This window comes from Caretta caretta, chromosome 3 (genome assembly GCF_965140235.1).
Source record: "Caretta caretta isolate rCarCar2 chromosome 3, rCarCar1.hap1, whole genome shotgun sequence".
NCBI classification, from domain to species: domain Eukaryota; kingdom Metazoa; phylum Chordata; order Testudines; family Cheloniidae; genus Caretta; species Caretta caretta.
Window position 1 is genome coordinate 178628136 of NC_134208.1, and position 13377 is coordinate 178641512.

The 13377-nt window shown below is 45.8% G+C and overlaps 1 protein-coding gene across 3 annotated transcripts in view; it reads left to right on the top strand.

Moving 5' to 3' along the window:
• Positions 1-6183: 6183 nt before the first annotated feature.
• MSH2 (mutS homolog 2) overlaps positions 6184-13377 on the top strand; it is a 99603-nt gene continuing 92409 nt past the window's right edge. For all 3 annotated transcript variants that reach the window (XR_012667780.1, XR_012667781.1, XM_048842843.2), the window contains exon 1: positions 6184-6452. Coding sequence is in view for 1 of the 3 variants with exons in the window: in XM_048842843.2 (XP_048698800.2) it covers positions 6224-6452 (229 nt within the window). In the remaining 2 variants the exon portion in view is untranslated. The remainder of the gene's footprint in view (positions 6453-13377) is intronic.

Below are 13377 nucleotides of genomic sequence, written 5' to 3' on the forward strand. Positions count from 1 at the left end.
ATAATTGCATGTCTATCTCAGGGGGAATGGTTTTCCAGTGATAGAGCATTTTCCCATAGCTATAGATTTTGGTCTCTTTTAATCCTCTCTTTTCATTAAGATCCTTTATCTACTTCTGTACCCTGCTTAGATGAGGAATTTTAATAATCTCTGACTTCCTGTTGTTTTTCTAGACCATCATTTCAGCTGGGACAGACAGGGAAGTAGCGAGCCCTACCCTTCAAACCTCCCTTCCCTGCCTTTTTCAGAGCCATGAGTCTGAGCTGTCCCTGCTGTTCACCATGGGGCCCCCTCCATTTTTCAGTTTAATGAGGAAAGTCACATTATCTAGTTTCTGTCCTGTGCCCTGTACAGCAGTGGCTCTCAACCTCCATGTAGTCCCCAACAATCATTACATATTAGCTTTGTGTTGTCAAATTCACTATTAACTAGTACTTTGGCCCAAAAGGTTAAGTCTAGGAGTTTCATGCTAAGAGTGATAGGTGTTTCACTGGCTATCTGTAGTACACACAGAGGTGAAGTAATGAAGGCACCATGTGCAATACATAATGCTTGTGCTTGGATATAGTCACTTTTTTCAGACTTGTGTTGACTGCTGACCCAAAGGCCTGACATCCATACGAGTCAATAATTTGTCTAGTTAGCACTCTGTAGACCGCTACCACCATTTTCTTATCCACGCCCTAGGATGTTCCAGAGATACTTTTAAGTAAGGTACTTCTACCTTTGCACTTAGCTTTAATATTTTCAACTGAGTTTGATATCAAATATCACACCTAAGAATTGGTAATTTTTCACTATATTTATAGAACTATAGGTTGTATAGCTATAACTTTGCATCTTTTTGGATTGTCCTTGTTGTGAAGATCATTCCCTTAGGTTTGTCTATAGAGAATTTGAGACGCCACCTGTTTTCCCATTCTGCACTTCTCTTAACAGCATCACTGATTCTTTTGGTGGTGCTTTTGGTTCATATGGCACCGTCATCAGCAAATAATGTGATCACTATTCCTATACTCATCTCCTTAGGGAGACTGATTATGATGTTAAAGAGAATTGGGCTAATTACACTTCCCCGTGGAGTTCCATTTGCAGTTGAATATATATTGGAAAAAGCTTTCCCTATTTGGATTTGTATAGTTCTTTTGTTTAAGAAGTCCCTTATCCAGCTGTACATTTTTCCTTTAATAGCCATGGAGTTAACTTTAGTCCCTCTCTCTATATCGCATCATAGGTTTTTTTCTATGTCCACGAAGGTTACTATCATGAATTCTTTGGTTCTCACGCTTTTTTGTGTTTCTAGCTCTTTCCTGACAATGTGGACAATTGCACTCCTTCTGAACCCACTTTGTGTTCCATCTATGAACGTATTTCTTGCTAGGTGTGCTAATAATCTCTCCATTACCAATCTTTCCATGGTTTTACCTAAACATGCTGTGAGGGAAATTGTTCTGTATGCCTCAAAGTCTTGAGCACAACTTATTCTGTTTTCTCACTGGGACAGTAATTGCATGTTTCCAGTCCTTAGGTATCAGCCCTGAACTGAGCCAGGTTATCTCCTTTTATTCCACCTCTAGGCTTGTCATTGGCTGCACGTATAGCAGCGTGGGGCTAGCGGGGCCCAAAGGCTCTCTTCAACATCTCCTCTGTTGGTGTGAGACTTCTCTGCTCCATCACACATCCCCACACACCCCCATTTGTGGTAAGCCCCTCCCCCATTGGGTCTTCCCCACCTCATGAAAAAAATCAGCATTCAGGTGGGTTCTTCCAGCCATGTGATGGATGCAGAAGGAGAGGGACAGGTAACACTGCATAATTACGAGGTTGGTTTCCTTCATGGTGTACAGCCAATATAGTGGGGCATGGTCGGTGACTAAGGTGACGTGACCACCCAAAACGTAGTCCCATTACACTGCCAATGCCTCTCTTTTTTAAATTACAGAATAAACCCTCTCCCTTGGAAATAACTTTCAACAAAGGTAAAGGATAGGATGTTCATTTCCTTCCACCACCTGGAATAAATGGTTTTTAATCCCACATCAGAGGCATCAGACTGTAGCAGGAATTCTCTGGTGAATTCAGGGTTATACAAGACTGGTTCTTGGCAGAGGTGGGCCTTAAGGGTTTGAAAAGCCTCGTCACAAGCCTTCAACTACTGGATCTTCTTTGGGCTATTATTTTTAAGGTGATCCATAACAGGGGCTGTAATCTGTCAAAAATCTGGGAATAAACCATTGGTAGTATCCTGCCAGTCCTAAGAAGTGGCTTACCTGTTTCTTTGAATTGGGCATGGAGCACATCTGGAGGGCCTGGATCTTAGCCACCAAGGTTTGCATCTTGCCTTTTTCCAGTGTGTACCTGAGGTAGGTAGTCTCATTCTTGCCCAGGTGATATTTAGCGGGGTTCACTCTCAGACCAGCCACCTTGAGGGGTTGTAGTACAGCACTTACATGTTCTAGGTAGTCTTCCTAGCTCTGACTATAGATCATGACGTTGCCCAGGGAGTAGGTTGTCACCTGCATTCTCCAACAATTTTGTAATGGCATGGCTGGAGTAGTGCCCTTGATGGACCTTTCCAGTGTCCTGAAGTGGCCGAAAGTCTCCCCAGCAGTGGGTGGAGAAAGTTTCTGTTCCCTGTGTCCACCAAGTGCTCTTACAATCTTAACCCCTTAGAAGGGCAATAGGGGCTTAGTCCAGAAATGTTACCAAGCAAAAAGTGAAGTCAGCTCACAACTGCATCATCACCAGTGTACTAAACAGTTTCTTAGTTGAGCATCCCTCTTTCCTGGGGTGTAGGGGCTTACAGAACTGTAGGATGGTTAACCACTGGCTGATCCAGAAGCAACAAGTTACAGCCCTTGTTCCTGAACAGGGCATTTGCCACCATATTTTCTTTCCTCTTTATATAGAAAAAACCTTTTTTATCACCTTTGTCTGTTTACAGTCTTCAGGACATAATATCAGAGAGAATCCATAATTTCACCTACAGAGCTATTACAAATATTGACCAGTGTGTTATTAGATTTCAAGCAATATATTATATCACCTTTTAAATAAATATCATCACCGCTTTGAAGCACGGCTTTGAATATCATCACTGCTTTGAATCCTTATCGAGCAGAACCTGTCATTGGCATGGATGTATGTCCTCTAGAATGGTGGTTGAAGCATGAAGGGACATATAAATCTTTAGTGTATCTGGTACATAAATACCTTGCAATGCTGGCTACAACAGTGCCATGCGAACACCTGTTCTTACTTTCAGGTGACATAGTAAACAAGAAGCGGTCAGCATTATCTCCTGCAAATGTAAACAAACTTGTCTGTCTGAGCGACTGGATGAACAAGAAATAGGACTGAGTGGCTTGTAGGCTCTAAAGTTAAACAAGATAAACATCACCCATTAGCTTGCATCGAATGAATTGCTAGCACTGATATTATTCTCTTAGAGGTGGTTTTTTTAATACATCAAGCAGTCAAGAGTCTAGTACTGCTGCAGGGTGTGGTGATCAGAGTCCACTATATGTAGAAACAGAAATTGATAAATCATGGCTCACAATGAAAGCTATTCATTCACTTTACCAATCTCATCATGCTTGACCCTGTTAATAATAACCATATTAATATCAAAAGGTTTTACAAAAAACGCACTAAGGCCTGTTTCTCATTTTACACTTATGAGACAAAAATTCCTAATGCATATGATCTGAAGGGTTTCTCTTTTATGTTGTGTCTGTGAGGAAGATAATTAGGGAAGAGGGCCTTAATACAATTTAGATTACTTCTAAAGAGCATATTTGTTTGTCTTTGGAAGACAGCATTTTGTATGCACCATATTTTCAAATATTTTCCAAGGTAGGTTATACCCATGTTCCTTTCTAAGAAGTCTGTCACTGTCACACTGTGTGACCTTGGACAAGTGACTTCATCTTTCTGCCTCAGATTCCCAAATCTGTAAAATGGGGATAATACTACTTATCCATCTATCTCACAGGGAGCTGTGAGGAATAAGTAGCAATATACCATACCATACTTTAAATGTGTGATACATTATATACATGCTATGTATTATTATTACTGGAAAGGAAAGGGGTTGGGTCTCTTCCAACAAGAGCATACAGCTACGTTTTAAATGCAAAAACTAATATTAGGGAAAAATAGGGTTGTCAAGTGATTAAAAAAATTAATCACATGATTAACCACACTGTTAATAATAGAATACCATTTATTTAAATAGTTTTGGATATTTTCTACATTTTCAAATATATTGATTTCAATTAAAACACAATACAACATGTACAGTGCTCACTTTATATTATTATTTTTATTACAAATATTTGCACTGTAAAAATACAAAAGATACTATTTTTCAATTCACCTAATACAAGTACTGTAGTGCAATCTCTGTCATGCAGTGATGCACCTTTGTAAGACAGGCATGGGCACCTTGTCCCTCTAGGGCAGTGGTTTTCAAACTGTGGGCCACGACCCAGTACTGAGTCGTGGAATGTAAGGCACTGGGTCGCGGCGGCTCTGGTCAGCACCAGCAGCAGGTCCGGCTCCTAGGTAGGGGGACCACGGGCTCCATGAGCTGCCCCCGCCCCGAGCACCAGCTCTGCACTAGGAGCCGGACCTGCTGCTGGTTGCTTCCAGGACACAGCGCAGTCAGCAGTGCCAGGACAGGCAGGAAGCCTGCCTTTGCTCTCCCACTGCGCCGCTGACCAGGAGCTGCCTGAGGTAAGCTCGCGCCCCAATCCCCTGCCTCCCCTTAAACCCAGAGCCCCTTCCTGAACCCCAAACCCTTCATCCCCAGCCCCGAGCCTGCACCCCCAGTCCCCTGCCCCAGCCCAAAGCCCCCTCCCACAACCTGAACCCCTCATTCCTGGCCCCACCCTGCAGCCCTCACCCTCACACCCCAATCCTCTGCCTCAGCCCTGAGCCCCTCCCACACCCCAAACCCCTCATCCCCAGCTCCGTTGGGTGGTGAGCATCAACAATTTTCTTCAACTGGGTCGCAAGAAAAAAAGTTTGAAAACCACTGCCCTAGAGGGACAAGGTGCCCATGCCTGTCTTACAAAGGTGCATCACTGGGCAGACAGGTGACCATGTATGTTTGAAGAAATAGAAGACAAAGCTTACTTTTACAAGACAGCATCTGTATTAGTTTATTTATGATGCAAACTTGCACCCTGTATAAAATTATGTATTTATACACAGGGTATGAGTATGACCCTGTGCATGGTTACTGTTGTAATATGGGCAAAGTACACCCTACTGATAAAGGATATGGGTCACTGGTTTAGATATAAATATTAGAATATACCTCAGCATGAGCTTACGATTGCTCTCAAATCTGATTCAAGATCAATGCAGCATGTACTGGTACTCCCATCACCCGGTACATCTGCAGCATGGTGATACTGGCTATGGCCATGTTAGCTTTTGCTGCTGGCTGTTTTGCAGCAGACATTCCCTTCCGTTGCCAACTCTTGTGAGTTTTGCAGCCAGTCTTGCAGTATTAAGTGTTCTTTTAAAAACTCCAGCTCCTGAAGTTTTCGGGAAGTTTTCATTGAAAATAAATGTACATTTCTCATCTTCATGGTTGTGGTGCAACACCTGGAGGGAAAAAAAAGCCTTAAAAAAACCAGAAGTCAAATTAAAAGACCGTAACACTTATTATTATTTAAACCTCTCTTGATTTTGGAATGCTTGGGCTTGGCACTATGGGCTCCCCCCCAGCCAGGGGAGTTGAGCCGAGGTCTCCCGGGTCCCAGGAAGTGGGGGTGCCAGGCACGAAAGGATCTCCTGGGCACAAACGGGGGCCCTCGGCTTGCCGGGGGCTGGGCAACACTTGGCGAGAAGGTGGTTCTATGGCAGCAGGGCCGGCGGGACCGCGGGCGGAGAGGGATCGGGGATAACCAGGCTGGGGGCAGGGCCAACTCGAGCGCCCCGGGCGGCTCCCCCGCCCTACGGACCCGGCAAAACCCTCCCTGCGGGAGCCAGCCCCGCCCCCGGCGGTTGCCGCAGGATGACACGGAGCAGGCCAGGGCTCCTCCCCTTTGATCGCAGCGCGGCCGCGCAGCACAGCGATGGGCGGGAGCGCCGCCCGCCCGGGGATAGGGGCGGGGATAGAACGCGGCACGCGGGCGCCGTACGTGCCGGCCGCGCGGTGATTGGCGGAGCCGGGCGGTGACCGGGGGCGGCGCTGGCGGGAGATTGCAGCATGGCGGCGGCGGCGCCTGTCTCCGCGGGGGAGTCGCTGTGGCCGGAGGGCTCGGGCGCCGAGGGCGGGTTCGTGCGCGCGGTGCTGGCGCTGCCCGACAAGCCCGACACCACCGTGCGCTTCTTCGAGCGCGGCGAGCACTACACGGTGCACGGCGGGGACGCGCTGCTGGCCGCCCGCGAGCTCTTCCGCACCCGCGGCGTCATCCGGCTGCTGGCGGGGGGCCCAGGTACTGGCGGGGGTCCGGCGGCGGGGGCCCGGCAGGGCGGCGCTGCGCGGGTCGGGGCGGCAGCCGGCCGGGGGGTAATCTCGGCTTGGGCCAAGGGCCGGGGCGCAGCCGGGTGGGCGGCCCTGTGCTTGGGGACGCTGGGGTCTCGTGTGTGACTGTAGCTGTAGGTTAGGGTGTGCTGGGCTCAGCGGTAGAGTCTCCCCCTGTGGGCGCTGCTCACAGGGTAACTGTGAAAGGACGTGGGGTGGGTGTCCTGCCTAAAGCTTGCCCCCAGCTCAGTCCTGGGCTGTTCTCTGCTGGCCGCACAACTTCTACATACCCACTTGTTATCCTTATGTTGTTACTGTAGCCCTTTGCGTCCCTCCCGGCGCCTCGCTGATTACGTGGACGTGCCCCTCTTCTCGTCTGGCGTGGGTTTGTTTTTGGCTCTTAAATGTGCTCCAGAGCCTTCTGATTAGCTGCCAAGGCCCCAGATTTGAACGCGCCTGCTGCTGGTGCATAGGATTCTGGGTCATGGTTGGCATTTGAGGGACTCACTGTAAGAGAGTGAGCAGAAAGTGTGACCTCTGTTATGGATGCATTTTTAACTATTTAGGAAGCTTCAGCAGGTCCCCAAATTTTTGCTGTGTCAGTATTGGGGACTAAACAATCATTACAACAGTGAGGATTTGTTAGTTAGCATTATACAGTACTGTAATCATCAGATCACTCTATTTAACTGCATGTTGCCCTATTGCAGAGTAAGCTTCTTTACCGTATCTGCCATATCTTGTTTCTGGTGAATTTATTAAATTGAGTGAAATCTCAGATTACACATTTAACAAACCACCTATGCAGTGACCCCCATTTAAAAGTACAACCGAGAAATACAGGACTGGATAGATTAGTTGGAGAAGTGAGAGCAATGTGTTGGGGGCTGCCACCTGGGCTGGCTCTAAGCAAGAAATGTATTGATGTTTTGGGTTCAGGAATGAAAATCTCTTGTATGGTTGCTTAAGGGGATAAGACTTGTGGTTTAATTATGTTCAGTTAGGTTTAAAACACTTCTGAAAGATCTTGTGGGCCATGGTTCCAAACCTATATTCATATTAGACACACACGTTGACATTTGTCATAAATATAAAGGGAAGGGTAAACCCCTTTGAAATCCCTCCTGGCCAGGGGAAAGCTCCTCTCACCTGTAAAGGGTTAAGAAGCTAAAGGTAACCTCGCTCGCACCTGACCAGAATGACCAATGAGGAGGAGACAAGATACTTTCAAAAGCTGGGAGGAGGGAGAGAAACAAAGGGTCTGTGTGTCTGTCTATAGTCTGTCTTTGTCGGGGATAGACCAGGAATGGAGTCTTAGAACTTTTAGTAAGTAATCTAGCTAGGTACATGTTAGATTATGATTTCTTTAAATGGCTGAGAAAAGATCTGTGCTGAATAGAATAACTATTTCTGTCTGTGTATCTTTTTTGTAACTTAAGGTTTTGCCTAGAGGGGTTCTCTATGTTTTTGAATCTGATTACCCTGTAAGGTATCTACCATCCTGATTTTACAGGGGGGATTTCTTTATTTCTGTTTACTACTATTTTTATTAAAAGTCTTCTTGTAAGAAAACTGAATGCTTTTTCATTGTTCTCAGATCCAAGGGTTTGGGTCTGTGGTCACCTATGCAAATTGGTGAGGCTTTTTATCCAACATTTCCCAGAAAAGGAGGGGTACAAGTGTTGGGAGGATTGTTCATTGTTCTTAAGATCCAAGGGTCTGGGTCTGTAGTCACCTAGGCAAATTGGTGAGGCTTTTTACCAAACCTTGTCCAGGAAGTGGGGTGTAAGGTTTTGGGAAGTATTTTGGGGGGAAAGACGCGTCCAAACAGCTCTTCCCCAGTAACCAGTATTAGTTTGGTGGTGGTAGCGGCCAATCCAAGGACAAAGGGTGGAATATTTTATACCTTGGGGAAGTTTTGACCTAAGCTGGTAAAGATAAGCTTAGGAGGTTTTTCATGCAGGTCCCCACATCTATACCCTAGAGTTCAGAGTGGGGGAGGAACCTTGACAACATTTAAAAGTCTAAGCACTTGTTTTAGACCAATAAGTGGTTATTTATAGGTCTCAAGTATCAGGGGGTAGCCCTGTTAGTCTGTATCCACAAAAACAACAAGGAGTCCGATGGCACCTTACAGATTAACAGATTTATTTGGGCATAAGCTTTTGTGGGCTAGAACCCGCTTCATCGGATGTATTTATAGGTCTCTGAGTTGCTGTAACTTGTGCTCACTGGGTATTTCCCCAGTGGACCGCGGGTCAGCTAGGAATAGCCAGAGTATGACACGCTCCCCCTAGCCTTGCACCCAGGGTTGTGGGAAGGGAGATGTTGAAACTTGCTGCGCTGGCTCTATGCATGCTTGGAATTTCCCTAATCTTAGGTATTTGTGGGTGGTTCCAGTTCCCCTAGGTCTGCAAAGTAAGTGTAATGGGACAGACTTTCCCCTAAATTATTATGTGGCACCTGACCTGTTTGAAATAAAATGTTTGGCTCCAAGCTAAGAAGGTTGGATACCACTGCTTTAGGTGTTTAACTTTAGATACCCAAGCAAGAAAACTTTGTCCTAAATTCATGTAAGCACTCCTCTTTGCCTTTCCCATAATCCTAGGGTGATAGGACACTTGGAATTAAATCGTTCCTAATCTGTCCAGCCAATTGTGTAGTGCAGTGTTACACCATGATTGGCAATATTTTTAATGTCCCTCCCCCCCCCCCCCAATTGTAATTACTAACCAACATGCTTTGAGGCATAGTGCAGTCCAGGTACTGTTGTCTCTAGTGGCTGTAACTGTGAATTCCCGTTTGTGAATTGCATTAGGCTGTTTGCCATGTAATGCCTTTCAGCAATGAATTTAGCATGTTAATTATATAGTGCATATTTTTTTTTCCGTTTCCTCACTGTGTAACTTATATTGTGAGCATCTAGATAAGCCCAAAGAGAATGATATCCAGAAAAATACTGCAATGTGAGAGTCAAACTTAGGCCATGTCTACACTGACAGTTTTTTTTACTGAAAGTTTGGTTGACGATCAAAAATGTGCTAAAAGAAAATCATTGTTGAATGTTCACACTGTCTTCCTCTGTCAGCAGAGCGCATCCACACTTGGGGCAGTAGCATCAACAGTGAGAGTAATGCACTATGGGTAGCTATCCCACAGTTCAGCTGTCCGCCTTCTGCCGCTAGGTCTTGTGGAAAGGCGGAGTGGATCACAGCACATCATGAGTCTGGGCTCAGTGTCCCATGATGCACTGCTTTCCATCCCAGCATTCCATGTGCTTCTGTCTTTGGCTCAAGGCATTTTTCAGTGTTGCTTGTTTTCTGCTCGCTCTGCCACCTGTCTGAAAGAATGGATCCTGCACTGCTATCAGATGCTCTTCTAGCTGTCAGTAGCACATTGCGAACGGCAGTGCAGTTAATCGTGAAGTTCCAATCTGAGCAGGATTCACGGTTGCCTGACCTGCTGTGTGCCATGAATAGAAGCAATACACATAACTTTTGGCATTCACGGAAACACTGAACACGTGGACTGTCGCTTTTGGGCATGGGAACTCAGCACTGAGTGGCAGGATGGCATTGTTATGCAAGTCTGGGATGACTGCAGAACTTTTGGGTGAGGAAAGTCACCTTCCTGGAACTGTGTGCTGAGTTCGCCCCAGCCCTGTGGCGCAGGGATACCCAAATGAGAGCTGCTCTCAGTGGAGAAGCGCATGGTGATCAGTGTGTGGAAGCTAGCGACTCCAGATTGCTACCAGTTGTTTGCAAATCAATTTGGAGTTGGGCAGTCAACCGTTGGGGCTGCGTTAACAGGAGCATGCAAGGCCATTAATTGCATCCTGCTATGAAAGACCGTGACTCTTGGCATGTGAAATAGCAGATGGCTTTCCCTAATTGTGGAGGAGCAATAGATGGTGCACACTTTCCAGTTTTGGTGTTGGATCATATTAAAGAAGTTCTGTATTAAAATCACAAATGAGTTTGATTCCCCATAGTTTAAATTCCAGGGTATTATTAATTAAGAGGTCTCTTGGTTTTTGGTACTGTTTCTCTCCCTCTGTGTGAAACTTGCAAGCTGCTAGTTGCCTTAGTACATTCTAAGACAGAGTCTGTTCTCAAAGCAATTCACAAAGAGAGAGACTCAAAGCAATACTCTGTAGCAACAGAAACAGCACCCAGAGACTCCCTGCCCTTTTGTTGTATTAACAATTGTGATTAAAATAGAGATAGAGGATGTATGTGGATGGATGCTTGGTGTGGATAATAACTGAATGATCAGGGAGGTGCCAGCCTAAGAATCCAGTGTCCATTGGCTGAAGAAGGCGTCAAGTGAAAATAATGAGAGGACCTCCCGGAGGGCAGACTGGAATCCACCCAACAGCCTCAAGAATGGGAGAACCAAAGAACAAGATAACATCTAGCAGCATGGAGCCGTCAGAAATGTGCTATCTGCTGATTGATTCAGCAACAGCATGATGAAGCAATTCCCATAGACTGGCATAGGAAGAAATTCCTATAAAAATGGACTCTAGAAAGCGAGAACTTTGGGGTCTGATTCTGCAAACCAACTTCCAGGAGCATCAGATGAGCATCTGACAAGGCCTTGCTCCCTCCTCATGTCCAGGTCACCTGGCCAGTGGCTTGGCATGAGCAACTCTAAGGCTGGTAACTATGATAACAACCTTGCAGAACCTGTGTGTGTGTATTTGTATGAATGAATGTGTGAATAAATATGAGACTGAATGGAATGTTATAGCTATAACTGCTTACTATGATTCTTTCTGTATTCACAATAAATGTGGTATTTTGCCTTTTCCTCTTTAATAAGATCCTGCTGGTTTTTAATTTATTGGTATAACATTGGCACCATACAACCTTGTGACGGAGTACATCAATAGTAAGGGGTACTTCTCCGTGGTGTTGCAGGCACTTGTGGATCACTGTGGGCATTTCACTAACCTCAATACGGGGTGGTCTGGAAAGGTGCATGATGCATGTATCTTTGGGAGCACCAGCCTGTACAGAAAGTAGCAAAATGGGGCTTTCTTTCCAGACAAGAAGATTACAGTAGATGTTGAAATGCCCATAGTGATTCTGGGAGACCTGGCATACCCCTTAATGCCATGGCTCATGAAGCCTTACATGGGAAACCTAAAGAGCAATAAGGAGCGATTCAACAATAGGTTCAGTAGCTGCAGGATGACCATGGAATGCGTATTTGGCAGATTAAAGGCGTGCTGGCGATGCCTTTATGGCAAGTTAGACCTCAATGAGGATAATATTTCCACGATCGTAGTTGCGTGTTGCACGTTGCCCAATATTTGTGATGGTAAGGGGAAAAAGTTTGCTCAAGGGTGGACTGCTGCTTTTGAGCAGCCAGATACTAGGGCTATTAGAAGGGCTCACAACAGGAGACAGTTCATATCAGGAAGGCTTTGAGGCAACACTTCGAAGATGAGAATCAGTAATGTATGTTGCTATGCTCTGGACTACAATGCTTAATGAAATCAAGTTTTGCAAGGAGGAACTTGTGATTTTTTGTGGCCTATGATTCAATATAAACTAATGATTTAACTGCTTGCTTGCTTGTTGCTGCCATGTGTTATCACAATTTGCAGGAAACAGAGTTCATATTAAAAAAAACCTTCGCTTTTCTTGTAAAAAAAAATACAGCACCACCTGCACCCACGCCCACAATTGCTGTGGGGAGAGGAGGTATCCGAGGAGGGCCGACTTTCAGAGCTGTGCATAAGTCCAGCTGTCATTTGAAAAGATGTCTGGGTGGTGGAGTGAGCGGGAAAGCAAGAAGTCCTAGACAACGGAAAGGAATTCACGGGTGGAGTTTGGGGAAGTCATGGGAAAGAGTTCTGAATATGCTGGTGGGGAGGACAGACAGGCATCTGCTCAGTTTGGAGCATTATGAAGGATGGTAGCATCTTGGTTTGTTTCTCCATAACTTTTATCATCCTCTCTATTGCATCCCTGTTGTAAGCCTCATATTCTTTTCTGTCCTGCTTTTTGTTCTGTTTTTGCTTTTGTCCTCTTTTCTGTCCTCCACTGCCTGTGTTCCCTGTTTTTTGCATCTGAGCATTGCATGACCTCCTGGAATGTCTCTTCTTTGCTCCATCTTGGGTGCTTTCTTATCTGTTGGAGGTGCTCTGCTGGTGTGTACAGGGTGCCTTCGAAGGCCACATCTGCAGAAGCACAAAGAACAATACACAGAAGCATGATTAAGTACATGCAGAGGATTGAAACAGTACAGTAAAATACACCTCTACTAACACACAAATCTCTTCCCCACTGACCAGCATGGTGAGTTTATCCCAGGAGGAGGTACATTCTACATCAAGAGAAAATCAATATGAAAGGGTCGCAGTGCAGTTGACTAGGGACAATATTCTAAATTTTGCACCCTTTTCCACAGATGGGGGTCATTGTAGCAGATATCTCACTCCTGAGAGTGAGCAAGCATGCATCTACTACACACTTGCACAGGGGAATGTCCAGCACACAGAAATACAGCCAGCCTTATATATTTCTATGCCATCAACCCACCTCTGCACTTCACAAAGCAAAACCAATTACCAGGGGTCTCCTCTCATCCATGGGGCTACTGGTGGTGGAGGTGGGGTCGCCGCTGAAGATAGCATCCAACTCCCTATAAAAATGGCAGGTCTGGGGCTCGGCGCCGGAGCAGTGTTTTGCTTCCCTCGCCTTCTGGTACATGTGCCTCAGCTCCTTGGTCATTGCTCTACATTGTAGCATGTCCCAATCATAGCTCTTTTTTGCCCAAGCTTCATGAAATCTGCCAATAGGTATTGAAATTCCTATGGCTGGAGCGCAGTTGGGACTGCACAGCTGCCTCTCCTCAGATCCAGCAGCTCCGCAGTGGTCCAAGTG